Below are 24,762 nucleotides of genomic sequence, written 5' to 3' on the forward strand. Positions count from 1 at the left end.
TTTGGGAAGAAATATGTACTTTATATCAGAATTTAAACCTCAAAGTTATTGCTCTGCCTTTGTTGATACAAAAGATATTTATATTTGTTGTTGAAGACTGTCTTTTCTATTAAACAAGAACAGCGAAACCTTTGGCTGTAGTATTGGGTTCCTGTTCTTTTATTTTTAGTTTAATGGGGCTCTGGCATCTCAAGCTTAAGAGGAATAAACCAGTTTCCATTAGGCCATGAATAAGATATTCCTGGGGTTAAAGGTTGTGACTTCCTGGAAGTGAACACTTCCTTATTCATTGCTCACTTCTCTCTCCAGGTCACACTGGTGGAGTAGAATGGTGAAAAACTGTTGGGGAAATCTGAAGGGGATCAGGAAGAAGAAAATGAATTTTCATTCTTTCTTGACATGCATAATATGATCACATGTTCTTTCTATTCAGTTCCTATCTAATTACTTTAGTGTTTTTTTTCTTAACCTCAGTAAAGTTTTTTAGGTTTCTTTTAGGTTTTTCATTTATAAAATGTATACATGATCATTAAGTAAAATAGGAAAATAACAAAAAATTAGAAAGAAAAAACTTTGTATGTGGTTCCATTAATTTTTATCCTTTTTCAGTTACCTGTGCAATGTGAGGAAGTCAGAAGTTTTAAGAAAGGATTCTAAATTCATTACAGTGAACATTTATAGTATTTTAATATTTGGTAGTTGTATATCCTCAGATATAGTTTTTATATATTGCTGTCTCTACTATTTACATATTTTTAGCTGTATTTTAATGAGAGAAAAGTCAGTCTTGTAATTATTACTTTTTGTGTCCCACTAGTGGCCACCATTGCATTTAATTTTATGAGTTGCTTGGAAAGGAAGAGTAATTTCTTTTTTCTGATGAATTTCATTGCCTCTTGTTTGTGGGAAAAAATCTTCTTAGCTTTCATTTTTTTATTGTAATGACAGAACTAAGCTTCTATACACATGTGAAAAAACACAATAAAACTTTTCAGTAATAACTTTATGGAGTTATAATTTGCATGTAACAATTATCCATCTAAAGATTATAATTAGATCTTTTGACATAAAAGATCTTAATCATATACTTGTAAAATCACCATCACAGTTAATAAGATACAGAATGTTTCCATCATCTTATGAATTGAGAAATTTTCTATGTCCCTTTGCTGTCCGTTTCTTCCTCTACCCTATGGCACCAGGATATCACTGGTCTGCTTTCTGTCATAACAAATTAGTTTTATTTTCTAGAATTTTAAATGAATAAGTTACGCTTTTGTGCATCTTTCTTTCACTCAGCATAGTGGTTTTGAGAATTCATCTTGTTGCATGTATCAGTAGTTAATTCTTTTTCATTGCTGGGTAGTATTCCAATGTATGGCTAAGTCACATTTTACTAATACACATTTAGATTTTTTCCAGTTTTTTACTATTATGAATAAAGCTGCTATGATTATTCATGTAAGTCATTATGTGGAAATACATTTGTATTTCTCTGGGGAGTGGAATGACGGGTCACATGGTAGGTTTATGTTTCAATTTGTAAGAAACTCCCGGTTTTTCAAAGTGGCTTTCTTCTACATCCTCACCAGAAGTGTGTGAGAGTTGTAGTTGTTCCATAGCCTTGGCCACATTTGTTATTGTCAGTCTTTAGTGGGTGTGTAATGGTATTTAATTTGCATTTCCTTGAGAATTAATGATCTTACGTATTTTTTGATGTGTTTATTGGCATTTCTAATCTTTTGTAAAGTGTCTGTTTAACTCTTTTGACCATTTTTTTTTATTGGCCTATGGTTCTTGCTATAAGTGAGTTGTTATATAACTTTTAAAAAGGTAAACTTTTGATTTTGAGATAATTGTGTAATTACTTCATATTGCAGTTACAAGAAATAATACAGAGATTCTGTGTACCCAGTACCCAGTTTCGTTCAGTGATAAACTGTAGTACAGTATCACAACCAGGATGTTGATATTGATATAATATACCAATTTTGTTCAGATCTCCCCAGTTTTACTTGCATTTGTGTGTGTGTGTGTGTGTGTGTGTGAGAGAGAGAGAGAGAGAGAGAGAGAAGAAAAAGAGTGAGAGTGGGAGGGAGAAAGAAAGAGAGAATGTTCTATTTCATTTTATCATGTAGGTTCATGTAACCATGATGACAGTAAAGTTACTGACAGTCCCATTACCACAGGGCTCTCATATTATCCTTTTATATCTTTCCTTCCCTTTCTTGAGCTTAACCTTTAGTAACTATTAATTTTCCCCCATTTCCATAATTTCAACAATCCTATCTAATAATAGACAAACATGGTAATTAACCATACCTCCAACACGCTTCCCATTGGCTAATCAGGGCAATATGCAAATTAACTGCCAACCAAGATGGCGGCCGGCAGCCAGGCAGCTGAAGCGAACAGGAGGCTTGCTTGCTCCAGTGAAAGAGGAAGCCAAGGTTCCCCGCCTGCCACTGCCGACCTCTGAGCTGCACTCTAAGAAACAATGTTGCAATTATAGAAGCTAAACAAAACCCAGAAACCTGCTTTCAGCAGTCAGAACTGGAGCGAGCAGGACCGAAACAATGTTGCAATTATAGAACCCAAACAAACCCTAGATTCCTGCTTTCAGCAGCCAAGGCCTCAAGCTGGAGCCGGCTTCAGAGCTAAAGCTGGCTCTCATCTCCAGTGACAGCCATAGAAGGTAAATAAATCCCAGAATAAAAGCAAAAAAGCAAAAAAGGAGAGGTTGGGAGCTTCAGTGGCCCACCAGCCTGAAAATGGCCCTCACCCAGACTGGCCAGGCACCCCAGTGGGGACCCCCACCCTGATGGGGGTGTGACCAGCTGCAAACAGCCATCATCCCCTCATCCAGGCTGGCCAGGCACCCCAGTGGGGACCCCCACTCTGAAGGGGGTGTGACCAGTTGCAAACAGCCATCAGCCCCTCACCCAGGCTGGCCAGGCACCCAAGCAGGACCCCCACCCTGATCCTGGACACCCTTCAGGGCAAATCAGCCGGCCCCCACCCGTGCACCAGGCCTCTAGCCTATATAGTAAAAGGGTAATATGCAAACTGACCCTAACAGCAGAAAGACTGGGAATGACTGGTCACTATGACACACACTGACCACCAGGGGGCAGATGCTCAATGCAGGAGCTGCCCTCTGGTGGTCAGGGCACTCCCACATGGGGAGCTCTGCTCAGCCACAAGCCAGGCTGTTGGCTGCCAGTACAGCGGTGGTGGTGGGAGCCTCTCCTGCCTCCTCAGCAGCGCTAAGGATGTTTGACTGCAGGTTAAGTCTGCACCCTGCTGGCAAGTGGGCATCCCCTAAGGGCTGCCGGGCTGCCAGAGGGATGTCTGATTACCATCTTAGGCCCAACCCTCTGGGGAGCAGGCCTAAGCCAGCAAGTGGTCATCCCCCGAGGGGTCCCAGACTGCGAGAGGGCACAGGCTGGGCTGAGGGACTCCCTACCCCTGAGTGCACCGCAGAACAACCGGTCACCACACTGACCACCAGGGAGCAGACGCTCAGTGCAGGAGCTGCCCCCTGGTGGTCAGTGTGCTCCCACAGGGGGAACGCCGCTCAGCTAGAAGCCGGGCTCATGGCTCGCGAGCGCAGGGGCGGTAGCTGGAGACTCTTCCGTCTCCACGGCGGCACTAAGGATTAGTCCCACTTGGCCTAAGCCGTCAGTTGGACATCCCCCAAGGGCTCCTGGACTGCAAGAGGGCACAGGCCAGGGTGAGGGGACCCCCTTCCCCCAAGTGCACAAATTTTGTGCACCGGGCCTCTAGTCAACACTAATAAAAGAGAAAAATGGTAATTGGCATACGAGCTACCCTTTTCATTGGCTAATCAGGGCTATATGCAAATTAACTGCCAACTATGATTGGCAGTTAACTGCCAACAAGATGGCGGTTAATTTGCATATGTAGGCACAATGCAGGGAGGCGAAAAGGAAAGCAGGAAGAAGCCCCCTGCCACTGACAGTGATCGGAAACCCAGGGGGGAGCTAAGAGCTGGGGGGCAGGGCAAAGGCGGCTCTGGGGCCACCTTTGCCCTGCCCCCCAGCCATGATCGGAGAATCAGGCGCCTTTGCCACCCTGGCCAGTGATAGCAGGAAGTAGGGGTGGAGCCAGCGATGGGAGCTGGACACGGGCGAAGCTGGCAGTCCCGGGGGCTAGGGGTCCCTTGCCTGGGCCTAAAGCGGAGCCCATGATCGTGGGGCTGCTGCAGCTGCGGGTCCCTGCTGCCCGGGCCGGACGCCTCAACCAGAGGCTTTAGGCCTGGGCAGGGGCGGAGCCTGCAACCATGGGGAGCTGGGGGTCCCCTGCCCAGGCCTGACACCTCTGCCGGAGGCCTCAGGCCTGGTCAAGGGCCGATCCAGTGATTGGTGATCGGAGGGTGATGAGGGTCAACTCCTCTGGCCGAGGCATCAGGCCTGGGCGGGGGGCTGAGCCGGGGATTGGGGGGATATGATGGTGCCCTTGCCCAGGCCTGAAGCCTGGGTCAGAGGTGTCAGACTTGGGCGGGGGGTGGAGCAAGCGATCAGAGGGAGATGGGGGTCCCCTGCCCAGGCATGATTCCTGGGCCAGAGGCCTCAGGCCTGGGCGGGGGCCAGAGCCAGTGATCGGGGGGAGATGGGGATCCCCTGTCCAAGCCTGACACCTCTGGCGGAGGCGTCAGGCCTGGGCAAGGGGCCGATCAGGTGATCAGAGGGTGATGGGGTCTACGCCTCTGGCTGAGGCATCAGGCCTGGGCAAGGGGCAGAGCCAGCAATCGGAGGGTTCTGGGGGTCCCCTGCCCAGGCCTGATGCCTGGGCCAGAGGCATCAGGCCTGGGCTGGGTGCAGAACCAGTGATGGGGGGAAATGAGGGTCCCCTGCCCAGGCCTGACACCTCTGTCAGAGGCGTCAGGCCTGGGCAAGGGGCCGATCCTGCAATTGGAGGGTGATGGGGGTCAATGCCTGAGGGCTCCCAGTATATGAGAGGGGGCAGGCTGGGCTGAGGGACACTCCCCCCCACACACACCCAGTGCACGAATTTCGTGCACCGGGCCCCTAGTATTTATATAAATGGAATAATGCAGTATGTTAGGATTAGTAACTTTTCTAACTTAGCATATTTATCTGGAGATTAATCAGAGTTGTCTTATGTATCTAGTTGAGATATTAAAATTGCCTTTACTTAATTGTTTGAATTAGGGAGTGTCATTTGGCGTTTCCCTTCATATTTATGTTCTTTTTTGAGAGGGAAAGTAGGGAGATAAAAAGGGATGGTATAAATGACACAAAGCTTTTTTTAAATTCTCTTTCTTGAGATATTCTGAAGAAAGTTTTAACTTTGGCTTATTAAAATATTTTAATGCTGAGTCAAGGATTTTTCTTATTTTTTAAATGATGATTACATAGAAGAAATTTTGGAATGAGAGAATCTGTGTTTACATTGATATTTTGCCCAGAACTGAGATGCAGTTTTATGCTTTTGTTTAATTGGTGGGCTTTATGACACCATAACACTTGATATTATTTTGTGTAGGTTTAAGATGAGACATATATATCTAATTATAAATAAGAATGCCCTAACTTAACATTGCCCATCATATTTCTAATTCTTATGAAAATGATATATTTTAATAGCTATGTTATGTGAAAATCTAAATATGGATTTTTTAAATATGTATATAGGAATGAAGATCTAAAGCAAATGTTGGAGAGCAACAAAGATTCTGCTAAATTGGATGCTATGAAACGGATTGTTGGGGTAGGTAAAATAGATCATTTTAATTTTTGGAAAATGACGTATTGTATTAAATATATACATATAATAATATGAATATCAAATTGAACATGCCATTTGCTTTTCAGTATTAACTTAGAATTACCTGTAACCAATAAAGAAATTTAAAATAAATAAATAAATAAGAATTACCGGTCTAAATATTTTGGAAGAAATATTGAAGTGTTAAAATTCAGAAATTTGAGTTCTAATTTTATCTTTTCTGTGTTTTGATTTCCCTACCTCTTTATATCAAGATCTTTCTCCTGCCGAAACCGGTTTGGCTCAGTGGATAGAGCGTCAGCCTGCGGACTGAAAGGTCCCGGGTTTGATTCCGGTCAAGGGCATGTACCTTGGTTGCGGGCACATCCCCAGTGGGAGATGTGCAGGAGGCAGCTGATCGATGTTTCTAACTCTCTCTCTCTCTCTCTCCCTTCCTCTCTGTAAAAAATCAATAAAATATATTAAAAAACAAAAGATCTTTCTCCTATGAGATAAAGAGAACTAATCATTTTGCACACAAGTAGATTTTATACAACAATATTTTGACTTCCTACAAAGAGGGATACTAATTAGCTAATGGATTTTTTGGTTTTTTGGGGGGGTCATTTCATGACCCAAAAATTGTGTACATGCTTTCTTCTGTGTTTTACATTTTATTAACTCCAATATAAATGTTTTATTCAATCCTATATAATAAAAGACTAATATGCAAATGGACTGAACAGTGGAACAATCAGTTGCTATGATGCACACTGACCACCAGGGGGCAGACAGTTGAGGAGCTGCCCCCTGGTGGTTAGTGTGCTCCCACAGGGGTATCGCAGCTCAGCCAGAAGCCCCGAGCCAGGCTCACAGCCGTTGAGCGCAGCAGCTCTAAGGATGTCTGACTGCCAGCTTAGCAGGGACCGGGCCTAAGCTGTCAGTCGGACATGCCCCGAGGGCTCCTGGACTGCAAGAGAGTGCAGGCTGGGCTGAGGAACTCCCGCCCCCCCACCCACACACGCACAAAAATTTCATGCACTGGGCCTCTAGTTTAGTAATATAGATCTTCTAATGATTATTAAAAAAAATTAAGAGAATTGCCCAGTTTTCACTTGTAATGCAAAATTTAAACAATTGGCTAATGTTAATGGAGCTAAATAGATATAACACAATTCCTAATTATATATAAAATGTTAATAAAATATTTTTGCAATTTGTGTTGCACTTGCTGTCTTTTTGTTTGATTTTTTTACATTTAGAGTAAAAAAAACTGGCTCAATTTAGTGACTATCTAATGCTAAATAGTTCTGATTTCGGTTCAATGGAATTAAATTCACAAAACTTGTATTTCTCATTACCATTATACTTTTTATCACCACCATTGCTGATTTTATTTTCTACACATCTTTATATGATGAGGTCATAATGTAATAAATTTGTATAATTGCACAAATAAGCTATTGTAATAAGGTGATAACACCACTGCCACCATATAGAGTTTGAAATTGCCTTTTAATATGTCAAAGTCCAAATTTCATTTATGAGAGATGATCATGGGTATCAGTATGTTCTGTTAAAAGGTGAGTTGTTTTGAAACTCCAAATATATAAAACTCGGTTGAGCATCGTCCTGTGTACTGAAAGGTTGCCAGTTTGATTCCTAATCAGGGCACATACCATATAGTGCTCTCTTTTACCATTTCACATATTTGTTTAGTGTCCCTCACCCCCAGTAGAAGGTAAGCTTCAACGGACAAGGACTTCCTATTGTCTTGGTTGTATCCCTAAGGCCTAGAATAATCCCTGGCATGTAGTATCCTCTCAGGACCTATTTATTGAACGAATTTGACTATACGGTATTTTTTCTTCTCTCAGGTATTAACATCCTTTTAAATAGCACACTAGAATAAAGTCGAGGAAGCCTCAGAACAGGATATAATAGGACAGGATCTCTGACTTGAAGTAATCATCGAATAACTGAAGGGGTCCTAGAGAACATTGAATCACTCCTTATTTTACAGATGAGGAAATTGAGAGAGGTTTAAAAATCATATACTAGTAAAGATGTAGCTGCAGTATTTTGTGAATATTCTGTAATACTCAGCCGATTTTATAAAATACTCAAATAACATCATAGGTCAGCAAATAGAATACGAAAAGACTAGCTGTGTTAGAGTGTTTTTTTGTGTGTGTGTATGTGTTAGAGAGTTTTAAAGCTGTGTTTTAGAAAGGTCTTCTGAGAAATTGCTACCTGGAATAGAAGGTTAGAACTCAGAAAAGTAAAAAGCATTGGGTTGGGGGCATGATATGAGCTTAGGCATAGAGGAGCCAGAGAATGTTCTGGTAGTGAGTAAGTAGATCAGTTTTCTTTGATAAAAATCACAATAGGTCCTAGTTATAAGAAAACAAGATAATTCTGTGGTTTTTGGCATAATTGTTTGATATGTTTGGTATAGTTTTTTGATATAATGTTTGGTATCATAGTTTTGAGGAAAATTGGTAGAAATAGGAAATTCTAGCAGAGTACCATTTTATCATGAGAATTGAGTTTGGTTTTAGACAGCAAGTTTGGGATCAGAGAGACATCTAATGATACCTAATTAGAGAAGTAGAACTAGGACTCAGAGTTAGAGCTTGAGTTTGTGGAAATGATCCCCATAGAGATTAGAGTTATGAGGGTGAGTGAAATCTTATGTAGTGCATGTAACTTTGGTTGGCAGAGAAAGAGGACTTGGTGAAGGGAACTTTGAAAAGTAATGGTTGGAGAAGTCGGTGAACCTATGAAATAAAACCAAGGGGAAAATAATTATTTTCTTCAAAATATTTACATTGTCACACGAGCAATTGTTTGTTCTTTGTTCTTTGCTGCAAGATAGTTGGGATAAAATGACGCAGAAAGAGTTCAGCTTGTTAATTCCATAGCTTATTTTCAGAGTCAGTCTTTCTAAATATTTAATGGGGAATTTACGTTTTGTTTTCAAATGAATAATTTAAGAAAAGTTTCAGCCCTCATATTTCACTTTTATTCTTCAGATGATTGCAAAAGGGAAAAATGCATCTGAACTGTTTCCTGCTGTTGTGAAGAATGTGGCCAGTAAAAATATTGAGGTACTGTTTTGGTTCATAATTTTCATGATTTTCTTTTTAGGAAAAGAATAATATGCTTTCACTTAAAATGCACCATAAGATATTTAAGTATCACTAGATTTTTGCTGATTCTGAGGAAGGTATGTTTACTCAGTAGGAAGTAGTGATATCTGCATAAAATTCAAAATGCCAGCACACATGCTTCCTATTTGTGCATTGTTAGCAACTGTGAGCATCAAGGAGTATGCCTGGTCCTCCTTTTGAGTCGGGGAAGTTTAGGAGAAAGAACAGTCTCCACTGAAGAATATTTTCAAGGACCTGGTTTCATTGGGGCAGATGTTTTAGGTGGACATAAATGGAGTATCACAGGTAGAAATTAAAGATATAGGAAGTTTTTTCCCCCTTATAATCAAGTATTATTAATATCCTTAAGGTTGTATTGTTTATGTATTCTGTAGGTGTTTAAGTATTCAGTCTTTGTTTTGTTTATGTATTCAGTAGGTGTTTAGTCTTGGGTATACAATGTACATCTTTAACTTATTACAGTTTGCCACTAGGTACAATATACATCTTTAAGTTACCACTATCTATTTTCAAGTGATATTATACACTACTCTTCCCCCTTCCTGCCCCTGTGGATGCCTGAAACCGCAGATAGCACCAAATCCTATATATGCTGTATTTTTTTTCTATACATACATACCTATGATAAAGTTTAATTAGGCACAGTAGGAGAGTAACTGCAATAACTAATAGTACATATAATAGAGCAATGATAATATACTGTAATAAAAGTTAAGTGAATGGCTTTGGGGTCATTATTAAATGAAATAAGGATTACTTGAACATAAGCACGGTTGTTGATACTGCAACAGTCAGTCTGATAACTACGCTGTGACTGCAGTGTGCATAAGCTGGATAAAGGGATGATTTCACATCCTGGGTGGGACTGAGTGCATTGGCATGAGATTTCATTACACTACTCAGAGTGGCTTACAATTTAAAACTTATAAATTGCCTATTTCTGGAGTTTTCCACTTAATATTTTCTGGATCATCCTAGGGGTTATCTTTTCATTTTCTTAATGGTGTCCTTTGAAGCAATTTTTAATTTTTATGAATTTCAATTTATCTAGTTTTTCTTTGTTTGCTTAAGCTTTAGTTATCATATCTAAGAAACTGATGTTAAGGTCATGAAGATTTTTACTTGTCTTTTTCCAAATAATTTTAAACACTTTTATATAAAGGACTGCAATCCATTTTGAGTTCATTTTTGTGTATGGTGTTACCTGTTTTTTTGTCACTATAATTTTGCTGTTCTAGAATTTCTTATATATCGAATTATATAGTATGGAATCTTGTGTTTGACTTATTTTACTTAGGAAACTGATTCAGCTATGCTGTTTTGTGTATTCACATTTTGTTTCTTTTTGCTGTAATCTGGGTATCTATCTCACAGTTTTAACATTTATCAGTTGAAACATAATTGGATTGAATAAAATGCTCTGTGTGGGCATATATTTTAACTTTACTTGTGTAAATATCTGGGAATAGGTTTGTTATATTGTCTGGGAAGTATATGTTTAATTTTTAGAAAATAGTGCAGTGGCTGTATGTGTTCCAACCAGCAATATATGAAGAGCTCCAGTTGGTCTGCATCCATTCCAACACTTGATCTTGGTAGACTTTATGGTAATTTCATTGTGCTTTTAATTGCAGCTTTCTGGATATTTAGTGATGTTCAGCATATTTTCATGATCTTAATTGTCAGTCATATATCTTCTTTTCTAAAATATTTGTTCACCCTTCTGGGGGCTCAGTTGGTTGGAGCATCATCCCAAGCACCAAAAGGTGGCAGGTTCAATTTCCGGTCAGGACACATAACTAGGTTTTTTAAAAATCAAACATTTGATTTTGATGAAGTCCATTTTATTGATTTTTTTCAGTGATAATTCAGGCCATTTTGTGACCTGTTTAAGAAATTTTTGCCTAACTGAATCTCACAAAGATTTCTCCTAGTTTTTTCTAAAAGTTTAATAGTTTTGCCCTAGCTGGTTTGGCTCAGTGAATAGAGCATTGGCCTGAAGGGTTCTGGGTTCGATTTTGGTCAAGGGCACATGCCTGGTTTTCAAGGTTGTTCCCCATTAGGGGGCGTGCAGGAGGCAGCCAATCTGATTCTCTCTCTTCATTGATGCTTCTGTCTCTCTCTCCCTCTCCCTTCCTCTCTGCAATCAATAAAAATATATATTAAAAAATAAAAATAAAAGTTTAATAGTTTCCTCTATGACATTTAGATCTATGATTCATGTCATGGTGAGGTTTCCAAGACGCCCCACAGATTTGATGATTCATTGGGAAGATTCATAGGAATCAGGATGTAGTCACACTCATAGTTATGATTGATTAAAGAAAGATACATAACAAAAGGTGGTACCAAAAGAGATGCATAGGACGAAGTCTAGAGGAAACCAGATGCAAACTTCCAAGAATCCTTTTCTAGTGATTTTCCCACTGACAATCAGTTCTTTCAGCATCAGTTGTAATAAAATGTGTGAAGTATTGTCTACTATGAAAGCTCATTAGAGACTTAGTGCCCAAGTCTTTCACTGAGGGTTGTTCATGTAAGCATTAACTGCTTAGCATATACCAAAATTCCAGACTCCCAGAAAGAGAGCAGATATTAGCGCAAACCATACTGTTTGTGTGTATACCACACTTATTAGTTAGGGAATGAGGAAATACCTCTAAAATTGAAATTCCCAGATACCAGTCAGGCCCAAATTGTAAGCAGACTTTCTGTGGTGGGAGGTAAGATTTGAGATACCCCACCCCCCGCCCCGCCCCCGGACCCCTAGATACTGAGTTATTCTGGTATCAATTATTAAGAACACTGTATCTTTTCCCCATTGAATTACCTTTCCATTTTTGTGAAAAATCCTTGATTATACTTTTGAACTTTTTTCTATTTCATTGACCTATCTGTGAGTATATTTTTGAACTTTTTCTGTTTCATTGACCTATCTGTATGTCCTTATTTCTGAGCTCTTGGACTGTTCTGTCTGATAAGAGTATTTTACAAGACTGGGGTCTTGAGCCATGGTATACCAGTTTGTCCAATCATTTATACTAAACATGTGATTTATGGTGAAAATTTGCTTTCTTTCTATGCTCAGGAGCTTTAGTTACTAATGCCATAGATACTGATGATAGTGTATGTGGGTTAGACATACAACACCTATATGATCCTTTAAAAAAAGCCTGGACAGTCTGTCTTACAAAGCTCTGCTGGTGGTCAGCTCTTTATACATGTTTTTTTTTTAAAAAAAAAAATACATTTTATTGATTTTTTACAGAGAGGAAGGGAGAGGTATAGAGAGTTAGAAACATTGATGTGAGAGAAACTTCGATCAGCTGCCTCCTGCACACTCCCCACTGGGGATGTGCCTGCAACCAAGGTACATGCCCTTGACCAGAATCGAACCCGGGACCCTTGAGTCCGCAGGCCGACGCTCCATCCACCGAACCAAACCGGTTAGGGCTATACATGTTTTTTATACTTAGTTGCTGAAGGAATTAAGCAGGTCTTAGGTGAACTCCACTAGCAGAAGAGATCTTGGAAACTTGGACTTTTACCCCATGTGCTATTTCCTTTGGCTGAGTTTACTTTTGCTCTAATAAACCGTAACCCTGAGTATAACAACTTTCTGAGCCCTTTGAGTTCTTCTAGCGAACCATTAAGCCTTAAGATAGTTTTGTGGACTTCCAACACAGGACTATTTCAAATTTCTATTTCTTCTTGGATCTGTGTTGGTAATTTGTCATTCAAGAAATTTATTCATTTCACCTAAGTTGTCAGTTTATTTTCATAAAGTTGTTAACATTCTCCAGTCCATGAGACAAGGTAGCAGAGAGGTTAAATTATCTGACCAAGGTCACACAACTCGTATGTGGAACATTAAGAGTCTAAAGCTAAGTAAGTTGGCTTCAGAACCAGTCTTAGACCATTCCCCTTTTAGAGCCATCCTTCCTGTTTGATGATTCCTTCCTCCTTTTTACACCTTAGTTCGATCTCTAATAAATATCTGGTATTAGCTGTCCTTTGGGAGGTATCTGGCATTGGTATACATTTTTTGTTTTAAATGTGGGTAGAAATGACCACGTCCTTCCTTAGAAATTTGTAGTTAATAAACTAGTTCTCCTTGAACTTGTAGTCTTCTTGTTGTAAACAGAAAATTCTGTTCTAGTTATTGTTTATTCAAAGTTGTTTGTACTTTTCAGATAGTGATAATAGTTCAGCGGTTCTCAACGTGTGGGTCGCGACCCCTTTGGCGGTCGAAGGACCCTTTCACAGCGGTCGCCTAAGACCATCCTGTATATCAGATATTTACATTACGATTCATAACAGTAGCAACATTACAGTTATGAAGTAGCAACGGAAATAATTTTATGGTTGGGGGTCACAACATGAGGAACTGTATTTAAAGGGCCAGAAGGTTGAGAACCACTGTAAATAGTTGAACTTTCCTATTTGTTTATTGTTTTCATTTACAGATTCTGGTTTGTTGCATAATGTTTTGCAACAAAATGTCACTATAAGCATAATTACTAGTCTATTTGTTTGAATTTCTTTTGTTATTGAAATACTTGGTTATTTTTGAAACATGCTTAATCCTCTAATGTTGTGCGAAAACTGACTTAAACTTCTTAAGAGGATTGATGTTTTATTGCTATCAAGTGAAAAATTCATTTTTATAAGTACCTGCTGCCTTAGACACACAGTTGAGCTATACGTCATCTGCCATTTGATGTTAAATGATGCCAAAAGTAACCTAGTAAGCAATTGGTGGTTATAGTACAAAAATAATCAAAGGTTTAGTCAATAACTCATGAAGTTTGATGTACTAGTATTGATAAACTAATTAAACAGATCTGCCTGTGTTCTTCCAGCCTACTGGGGCTCTGCTATGATTAGCTTTACAGCAAGGAGTGTTGTAACATTGAATGAAAGTAACTGATCAGAAAATGGTGTAGTCACGGAGCTTTAAGTACTCCCATTTCTGGTCACAGAATGGTTTCAGGGAAAGTAGGTTTTCTCTGCACACCTGCAGCCAGTCAGTGCATAGGCCTCTTGTGGTCAATATTGATTGATTCTTATAACAGAACTAGGACAAATTTAGTGTTTTGCAACCTTCTGTGATTTAATATTGTTATGCTTTTTGCTGTAACAGTCACAGAATCCTTCTGTAATAGTGGATAATTATAGCAATACCTACTAGCTCAGCTGTGGTCCTGAATGTTTCAGTGTTGCCAATATAAACTTCTGGATATATTCTGGAGTTTATAATTCACCTTTAAAAGTTGGCTATACCAGTTATTTGGTAAATAAAGGTGTTAACTAAGAAATCACAATAGGATGAGGGAATAGGTGGACTCTAACCCATTCTTTCAAAACTTTCCAGAAAACTGTAGACTGAAGTCTGAATATACTTAGTTAGGAGAAAGAATACTAGTATTTGAAGTGATTAATTTTTTCAAACCCTACAAGTTAAAGGCTTTAGAGGCAATCTTTATAATACCTATCATTTCTTCACAGTATGTTGGTGTCCTCCTAGACATCTGAAAAGGTATGAATTATAACCATTGGTGGTAAGTTAGACCCTAGATGTAGCAATCTAATGGGAAATGTCTTAATTTTTTTCAGTCTACCATTGGACTGTGATGTTTCATCAGCTGATAATTATTGAGCTCTTACTATATGCCAGGCATTGTGATAGGTACATTGATAGGTACTGGAAATATAGAGATAAGTAAGGAATGATTTCTGTGCTAAGTAACCTCATGTTCATTCCAAAGTTGATTTGAGAAACAGTCTTACATAAATACGTCTTGTGTATTGATTTGATATATTGAAATTGCTATATATAAATTAGTCAACCTACAAATGTTAATTACTTTTTGACACTGTTGTAATCTTAGGAACTTTAAAATCTGGCTGGGGAGAAAATCATCTATACCTCAGACAATTAAATGAATGCTTCTTAAACTGTAATTTAAGAATTTTTAAAACATTTTCATTTTAAAAAATCTAAAACATTGGGTATATTTTGGATCATTTGGTTGCCATCTTATATACTTCTATACACATAATTTTGGAACCCATTTGTATTTTTGTGTAAGATCATTTGTTCTAAGGGATTATTTAAAGGGTTCATAAAAAATAAAAAGGTTCATAGTCTTTCAGGGGCCTAAGTGGGTTAATAACATATGTAGATGTGAGATCACCTGGGTGAGACTGCCATTGATTGATTGGCATTCAGAGGTGTGGTTATTTTTAGGAGTGAGTTTGTTTTTGATTGGCTAATGCTTAGAAGCAAGGAGCTGTAACAGATTGGTTGACTTGCAAAAGTTTGTTCATTTAGCAAGTTTTTTTTTTTTAAATATATTTTATTGATTTTTTACAGAGAGGAAGGGAGAGGGAGATAGAGAGTTAGAAACATCGATGGGAGAGAAACATTGATCAGCCGCCTCCTGCACATCTCCCACTGGGAATGTGCCCACAGCCGAGGTACATGCCCCTGACCGGAATCGAACCTGGGACCCCTCAGTCCGCAGGCCGACGCTCTATCCACCGAGCCAAACCGGTTCCGGCCATTTAGCAAGTTTTGTTAATAATAATGATGTAGAAAGTATGCTCATTAAGTTTTCACTTATGCTAATAAAATTTAAAAGAGCAGAAAAATAGGTCAGATTACAAATTAAAGTCTAAAAATTATCTTAGGATGCTGTGACGGGTTGAATTTAAGTTATCCATTTCTATGGATAAATGTAAGATCTTGCCCTTCTTTTTTTTTTTTTTTTTTTTTTTTAGTTAAGGTATTACAAATGTGTCCTCATCCCCCCCATTAACCCCCAACCTCCCCCCACACACACAAACTCATGCTCCCATCCCCCCGTTGTCCATGTCCATTGGTTTGGCTTATATACATGTATACAAGTCCTTCTGTTGATCTCTTCCCCTTACCCCCGCCCTCCCCTACTTTCCTTCTGGGGATTGATCTTGCCCTTCTTTTAAAAGAAAAAAACCTCACCAGGACAGTTTTCAAGTATGGCTTGATTTAGTCAGTAGAACATTTGGAAAAGGTGTGTTGTCATAATTAAGAATTAGTTGTATCACTGGAAGCACCTCATCTGGAACAAAGTCTTAACTAGTTTATTCTTAACCTTCATTTGTAGTTTAGAATGTCATACTGAAAGAAATATAGACAAATTGGAGTGGTTTAGAAGGGAGCAAAAGGATGGTAACGGAACTCAAAAACTAGGCTGTATCAAGGGAAATTGGAGTGGGAAGATAGGGAGGCCGTGCAGTTGTCTTTAAAGTAATCCAGATTAGTTAGTATGATATAAAATGTGGCCCAGTGTAGCACTGATTTTCCTTTTCAGCATCAATTCCAGCTATTTTTAACGACTTTCATTCATTTCCCATGCTCTCTGAACATTCCATAAACTTTTAGGTATGTACTATACTGATATATAAGGAAATTAATCAGGCAGTGGTATCTGAAGATATTTGAAAGGGAGATACAGGCTATGAGCAGTGCCAGAAGGAGGCAATTGATGAATTTCAACTCAAATTCTAATTTTCATTTAATTTTTCTGTTTATCATAGTTTTGTTATAAATTAATTAAATTGCCTTTAAAAACATTTTTCTGAACACACTTCCATCCTTTGGCATTTTTGTCACATGTTATTTTTACTGAGCTGAAGATATTATGTAACATATATTGGAATGTGAATATTACCATAGAAATAGATTTGGAGCTTCAGCACTTTATGACAGGTGAGGAAACATAATGTACCATACCATATAATTAGTGGGCGGAACCCAAGATCTTTGTATTATTTGTATCCCTCATTTTGAAACTATTTTTGTAGTTCAGTTATTTGAATATTCTTATAAGTTTTGCTCAGGGATGTTTTTTCCCCTTGAGAGGAAGAACACCTTGATAGGATGTTATTATTATAGGTTGGATTATTGAAATTCCTATTTCACAAGCTTTTTCTGTTACCATTCATTATCCTACAATATATATAGGGTGGGGCAAAAGTAGGTTTAAAGGTGTGAGTACACGAAACTGTAATTCTTGTATTACTATTTATTAATTATTGTATTATTTTCTGTGTGGAACTATAAACCCACTTTTAACCCACCCAATATTCTCTTTATTTTATAATCTAAGCTATGACCAGGCTCAGTTATTTACTTCAAGAAAATTAAGAATGGATTTTGGTATAGAAAATACTGAATTTTTAATTTTCACTCTGGCTAGGATTAAATGATTTTTTTTTTTTTAACAGATCAAGAAGTTAGTATATGTTTACCTGGTTCGATATGCTGAAGAACAGCAGGATCTGGCACTCCTGTCCATAAGTACTTTTCAGCGAGCTCTGAAGGTAAATAATAGAGTGAGCAGGCAAATAGCTACAAGGTTTCTGCACAGTTGAAGATGTGTCATTTAAAGAAGTGGAGCAATAATTCACTAAATGGCGCAGTAGTGTTTTGAAAGAGTTAAAAGGCCTCTCACAGTGCCTATTCAATACCCTTAAAAAATAATTTATATAACCAACTGGACCTTGCCCTGTATGTTTCAGTTTGTGTTTAGTATAATCATTATCATGCATCAGAGAACTCTTCATCATTATACTAACTAGTTGAAAGTGTACAAAGAGGGAACATGACTTTTTAAAGTTAAAATTTATGACCTGTACCATTTTATTATTATGAAACTCAAAACCTAGTATGTTTAGTAATAAATGATCAATAAGAATTATAAACATTACTTTTCTTATTAAAACATTATTCAGATAAACATTTATTAATCCTCTTTTTACCAAAATCCATATACTGATTATTTATTGTAAATTAAGTAGCTTTCCCCCTGCTATTATTACATTGTACCCTATAAGCATCTATTAACTGTGTCATAAAGATGTCTTTGAAATACTGTAAACTTGAAATTTTGATGAATATTTTTGCATAATTTTTAGGACCCAAATCAGCTAATTCGTGCAAGTGCTTTGAGAGTTCTATCAAGTATTAGAGTGCCAATTATTGTACCTATTATGATGCTCGCTATTAAGGAAGCTTCTGCTGACTTATCACCATATGTTAGGAAGAATGCAGCCCATGCAATACAAAAATTATACAGGTAGGTGCCTTGTTAATGCCAAAGATTTCTAATATTATATGGAGTGCTATATAATCTATGGAGGGTTATTTTTTTTTAGCTCTTGTAACTAATCTGTTCTTATACTAAGTAGTCATTTGAAAGAGTTAAAAGAGTGACTATGTTTATCCCACCACAAAAATTCTTTAGACATCTTGTTTAGGTTATAGAAACCCTACACAGGTTTTTACTTGTGAGCCTATTAAGGCCTGTAACATAGATTTAATAACTTAAAAATAATCAGAATTTGAATTCTCATTTATATGATCTACCTCTCATGTACACATACACATATATTATTAGAAAATTATTATTTTCAGTTTACTGTAGGGTAGGAATCATAAGTATGTTATCTTCTCAACTCACTTTGTTTCCCTTTCTTCATCTTTGGTCCTGCAGTTTCCTTCCTTGTCTGATTCTTTCCCAGAGCTATTTTAGTAAATAATTTTTTAATATAGCTCCATACCATATTTCTATGATACTTATTAAAATACCATACATTTCTTGATCGCTGTGGTAAACATATTGCTTAAGTGAAAATAATACTATGTGCAATAATTTGGTATTATTTTCTGTTACCATTAATTCCACAACCTTGTGTTAATATTATTTTGGTTCTTGGTGTTGTGAAATATGTGTAAAATGTATGAAAAAAGTAGAAGATGTATTATCATATACTTGAGGAAAAAAATCAAACATATGCCAAATAATTAAAGGCAGTCTATAATTGAACATGGTATTAACATATGAGATATATATATATACGCACACACACATAGACACACACACACACACACACACACACACACACAAAGGTACACTAACAATACCTGTAATAGGATAGGGCTCAGAGATTATCATATGGGGTTTCATAATGAAATGGCATTAATTGGGAAAGACTTCCTGGAGAAGGGAAACTGGCGCTGAAATTTGAAAGAATTAAAAGGTTTGAATGTTCAGAAAATTATAATAGTAATAAACATATAAAAATATTAAAAAATAAAAACTAATTTTCTTAGGTTAATTGCCAAAGTTATATCATGCTTCTCACTCATTATCTTTTCTTGTTTATAAACTTGCAGAATAAGATTGAAACTCATTGTGATGGTTTAAAAGTTTATCACTGGGCTCCATTTTCTCTCCCCTTCAACTCTTACTCTTCTTCCCTTGAATTTACAGTCTGGTAGCTCACTACTGCCTGTTAGTCCTCTACATAAAATGTTTTTATCTCATTACCATCTCTTTTTCTTCCTTCAGTCTCTATCTGGAAAATTTCCTCCTTACTCCAGCTCTAAAGTCAATTGTTTAAGCTTCTTCTGAGATATCACTTCCTTAAGAAACCCTCCACAACCCTCCTGTCTCCATTGGTGCCCTTCCTTTTTATCCACATAATCCCTTACACATATCTCTGTTATGTGGTGTGTTTATATTTGGCACTGTCTTTACTAACCTCTGCTTATTTTTTTCTCTTTTTAAAAAGAATATATTTTTGTTGATTTTAGAGAGGCAGGGAGAGGGTGAGAGAGAGAGAAACATCAATGATCAGAGAGAATAATTGATCAGCCGCCTCCTGCACACCCCACACTGGAGATGGAGCCTGCAACCGGGGCATGTGCCCTGACTGGCAATTGAACCTTTACCTCTGGTTCATAGGCCGATGTTCAACCACTGAGCTACCCTGGCTGGGCTAACTTCTGCTTATTTATCTTTGTATATCTATTTTTAGCTTCTCTGTGAATGAACAACAATAGAATTCCATGCTAGGAAGAAATTATATTGTCAACGTTTTAGTGATTAGAGCTGCTATTAAGATGCATTTCTTAATTCTGTACATATGTAAACTTTTGCTTATATTTTTTGGTTTTAGATGGCAGGTTTTATAGTATATGTTTCCATCAGTGAACTAGAATGCTACAGAATTCTTATTTGGAAATTCTGTATATTTTTCTTGACAATTATGTATCAATAATAGAAAATGATTGCTGTCCTGTTATTTTCCCCCTTAGTTACAAAAAGAATTTGTGGTTTATCTATTTGTAATTACTTTGTTAATGTTTTCTAATTTTTTTAATGAAGTGAACTTGTTCTTTTTTTTAAAATAGATTTCTTCATTGATTTCAGAGAGGAAGGGAAAGGGAGAGAGAGAAACATCAATGATGAGAGAGAATCATTGATCGGCTGCCTCCTGCACGCACCCTACTGGGGATCGAGCCTGCAACCCAGGCATGTGCCCTTGGCCAGAATCGAACCTGGGACCCTTCAGTCCGCAGGCTGACGCTCTATCCACTGAGCCAAACCAGCTAGGGCGAACTTGTTCTTTAAATACTTTCTTAATGGTATTGGTATCTGAGTTTAATTAATATGAGCAACTTTAGAGAGAAAGAATAGGTCACATTTGGAAGAAAAAGCATCCCATTTTACATTAAATTCATTTTTTAATTCTTCTTATCTTTACATAATTCTTGCTTTCCCCTCCCTCTTTAAATGTTTCTCAATATTTTTGAGATGGTTAGTTTCAAATAAAGTTAGAATTAAAGGAAAAATTTTAATGTATATTCTTTTCTCTTTATGTTTTAGCCTTGATCCAGAGCAGAAGGAAATGTTAATTGAAGTTATTGAAAAACTTTTGAAGGATAAAAGCACAGTAAGTAATATATTCTTATGTTCGTGTACAATTATATTTTACTTACAGAGTATCATTTTACTGTTGTATATTTGATGTAATTATTATTGATTTTTGAATGGTATAAAAGTAAACATTACAATCCATGAAGAATAAAAGTATCCATATAAAGGGAAGGATAGCATTTAAAATTATTTTTTTTAACAATACGGTGGTGAAGGCCTGGGGTGGGCTAGAAGGGGTCAATGGAGGGAAAAGGAGATATATGTAATACTTTTAACAATAAAGATTTAAAAAAAAACATAATTTTCATTTGTTACATGTTTCTTCATCAGAATCTGAAGAAGAGCAAGTTGATAAAAAATGTTTTCTTTAATCTGTGGCTAAATTGTTGACTGCTTTTAGTGCCAAAGTTTTTATTTCAAGCAATGATTTATTAGAGTTTTTAAAGGCTGAATCACCTGGGAAAAAATAATTATTCTAAAATAAAGTTTTAAAAAGTATTAGAGATATTGAAAAATTAGAAAAGTGTGTTTCAGTATTAGAATTTAAAAAAAAATAACTGAACATTTCATATGTACAAGACTTTTATTAACTGGTAAGAATGATTTTACTGGCTAATATGAGTCATCTTTTAGGAATGTACATAATCCTGCCTTCTTTCTTTTTCACTCCCATTCTCTGTGTGTAGTGATAATGAGATCTAGGAATAGTGATGAACCATGGATTCTGTGAGCAGACCTCTGGAGGAGCTGATATAATGGTTTCTTTGATGGAGGCCTCTGCACCCACCTATATGGCTCTACTATTGAGGAAAAGTCTGCCAGCTCATTTTAGGATAATATCAGCAGCTATCCAAATACAGTAGCCACTAGCCTCTTATAGCTATTGTAGATTGGTGTAGTGTAGTGATCGCGAACCTTTTGAGCTCGGCGTGTCAGCATTTTGAAAAACCCTAAATTAACTCTGGTGTGGTGTCACATATAGAAATTTTTTGATATTTGCAACCATAGTAAAACAAAGATTTATATTTTTGATATTTATTTTATATATTTAAATGCCATTTAACAGAGAAAAATCAACCAAAAAAATGAGTTCGCATGTCACCTCTGACACTCAGGTCATAGGTTCGCCATCACTGGTGTAGTGTATGATTTATCATGGAGAATATTCAGTTTGCACTTGAGAAGAATGTGTATTCTCCTGTTGTTGGGTGGAATGTTTTATGTTTAAGTGTTTTATGTCTGTTAGGCCTAATTAGTTTATAGTGTTGTTCAAGTCTTCTGTTTCTTTGTTTGATTTTCTGCCTGGTAGTTTTATCCATTATTGAAATTGGAGTATTGAAGTCTACTGATATTACTGTAGAACTATCTATTTCTTTTTTTAATTCTGTCAGTATCTACTTCATATATTTAGGAGCTCTGATGTTTGGTACATCTATGTTTATAATTGTTTTTTTCTTTTGTCATTATAAAATGTCAATTTATCTCTAGTAAATACTTTTTGTTTTAAAGTCTATCTTGTCCTTTATAAGTACAGCCACTCCAGCTTTTTTATGGTAGCTGTTTACATGATACATCTTTTTCCTTGCTTTTACTGTCAACCTATTGGTATTTTTTAATTTAATGTGTATCTCCTGTAGACAGTATATAGTTGGATTTTGTTTTTTAATCCAGTTTTGAATATGTGCCTCTTGCTTAGATTACTTAATCCATTCACATTTAATGTTATTATTGATATAGTTGAATTTAAAGCTATTTTACTTGTTTTTGGTTCTTCATTCCTTTTTTACTGCTTTGTTTTTATATTAAGTGAATATGTTCTGTTGAACATTTTAATTCCTTTAATGAGGTTTTCAATATATATTTTTAAAAATATTGTATTATACATGAGATTATACATGGAGATTTTATTCCTAGGCCATCCAGCAAATTTCTTTTAACCTGTGATGTAGCAGGAATCTTCAATGTATTTCTTCTATAATATTTGGTATAATGTAAGAGATAAACATGTATAGTTTTGCTTAATAAATAAATTTATTTCAAAGATAGCAGAAAATCCTCAGGGTCAGCATGTTACTTAATGCAGACATATTATAGGCATTTCCTTAAGATTGACACAAGGCAAGGATACCCACCTTCTCCACTACTATTAAAAATTGTACTAAAGGTATAAGCCAATATAATTATACAAGAAAAATTAGTCATAGGAATTAGAAAAAGGAAGTACAACAACTTCTCTTTGCAGATGATATTCATTTTCTAGAATAAACCATGAAGAAACAAAACTAAATCAAACAAAAAAAGAGTTCATAAAGAAGCAGGTTATAGAATTACCATACAGAAAATCAATAGCATTCTTATATGCCAATATAGCAAGTTCAATTATATAGTGATAAAGCAATTTCAGTTTATAATAGCATAAAAGTAAGACCAAGATAAAATGCAACTCTAAACCACTGCTTAACTCAGTTGTCTCCATCTTACTACTCCCCACAGAGGTACATTAGCAATTCTGAAACAACACTTTCTCTGCATTCTGGAACAGAGCTAATAACTATACTGTGGATAGTGTGAGCCACATTTCTTAATGTTGGGCACTTTGCAATTTAATCATCATGTCTGATTTTTTTCTGTTCCTTACCTGTCTGTTTTCAATCAACTCCGGCTTTATTTCTGATGTCTCTTGTTCATTTCTGTTCTCTGTTTTTGAATTTCTGTTTCATGTAATTTTTCCATTCTCCAAATGCTGCTGTGAGAGTGCTTATTCATTTGGAGTGTTGTGTTTTCTTTTGCTTCATCATTGATTATTTTGTGGGTAATTTTCATCAGTTGAATTGTTTTGATTTTCTGTTTTTAGTACTTACTTTAGTACTTAGTTGCATCTGCACCTTTTTTTTTTTTTTTAACAGGGTTGGTGATGTGAGTTTGAGGAACTTTGCAAAATTCCTAGTATAAGAGCACTCTCTGTCAGAATAGCGGAATAGCAGAATAGCAAAGTATTTTTTTTTAAAAAAATTAGGTGGCTTTTTTTGTTTTGTTTTTGCTTTTTTATGGGAAGGGCATCCATAGAAAGGGATATATGTCCTTAGATTATTTTGATTATTATTATTTTTTACTTCTAAGAGCCTGAATTTTTTCCTCTTTTTTTTTTCTTCTGTCACCTTACAGTTCCTAAGGTGCTCCTTTTCCTCGACTCTGTAAAGCATCCTTCCTCATAATCTGCTTTGATTCACCAGGAATCATTTGCAGTATTTTCACACTTAGGGTTCTCTTTCTGCTGTTGCTATTATACCTACCACCAACTCCTGTCTGCTTTCTTCTGGGCAATTTTATCAGACTGACATAGGTCTCTGTGAAGTTTTCTGACATAAGCATGAAAGATAACTCTTTGAGATTGACTTTTCTACTTACATGAAATTTGAAGTTTGGAGATTTTCTGAGTTTTAATTATACTTAGGACATAGGTTTACATCTTTAGTTTTTCTGGGTTTGGAATGAAAAATTCAGATCTACCCAGGTTTTAGTAGTATTTAAATTAGTTTTGAGAATGTCTTCTGATTTTTTTCCTTTGTATGATTATAATCTCTTATAGATAGAATGAAAATATTCTCAGATCTATACAGATATTATGGATCTTATCTTTGTTACTACTTTTGCTTGTTGCATGTAATACTTCATTGAAGGAAGACAGCTATATTTCTTCTTTTCCCCAAATTAATAATGTCAGCATTGACATTTAAAATCAATAAGAATTCTGCCCTGGCTTGTTTTGTTCAGTGGTTAGACATCAGCCTGGGCCTGATTCCCAGCCCAGGGCATGTTACCTGGGTTGCAGGTCCACCAACCCCAGTAGGGATGCATGGAGGAGGCAACTAATTGGTGCATCAATGCTTCTTTTTTTTCTCTCTCTCTCCCCCTCTTCTCTCCCTTCCACTCTCTCTGGAAATCAGTGGAAAAAATATTCTTGGGTGAGGATTTTTTAAAAAATCAGTAAGAATTCTAAACCATGTTTGTTTAAAAATTTACCAATTAAATGAGCCAGGTCCAATTTATTTCCACATTGTGAAAAAGAA

The 24,762-nt window shown here is 36.8% G+C and overlaps 1 protein-coding gene across 7 annotated transcripts in view; it reads left to right on the plus strand.

Moving 5' to 3' along the window:
* AP3B1 (adaptor related protein complex 3 subunit beta 1) overlaps nt 1-24,762 on the plus strand; it is a 208,541-nt gene that overhangs the window by 19,683 nt on the left and 164,096 nt on the right. For 5 of the 7 annotated variants that reach the window (XM_059694255.1, XM_059694261.1, XM_059694259.1 and 2 more), the window contains exons 2-6: nt 5,679-5,754; nt 8,787-8,861; nt 17,196-17,291; nt 17,886-18,046; nt 20,642-20,708. In XM_059694255.1, coding sequence (XP_059550238.1) covers nt 5,679-5,754; nt 8,787-8,861; nt 17,196-17,291; nt 17,886-18,046; nt 20,642-20,708 — 475 coding nt within the window. The remainder of the gene's footprint in view (nt 1-5,678; nt 5,755-8,786; nt 8,862-17,195; nt 17,292-17,885; nt 18,047-20,641; nt 20,709-24,762) is intronic. The other 2 variants (XM_059694257.1, XM_059694262.1) reach the window with 2 other exon arrangements.

This window comes from Myotis daubentonii, chromosome 4 (genome assembly GCF_963259705.1).
Source record: "Myotis daubentonii chromosome 4, mMyoDau2.1, whole genome shotgun sequence".
NCBI classification, from domain to species: domain Eukaryota; kingdom Metazoa; phylum Chordata; class Mammalia; order Chiroptera; family Vespertilionidae; genus Myotis; species Myotis daubentonii.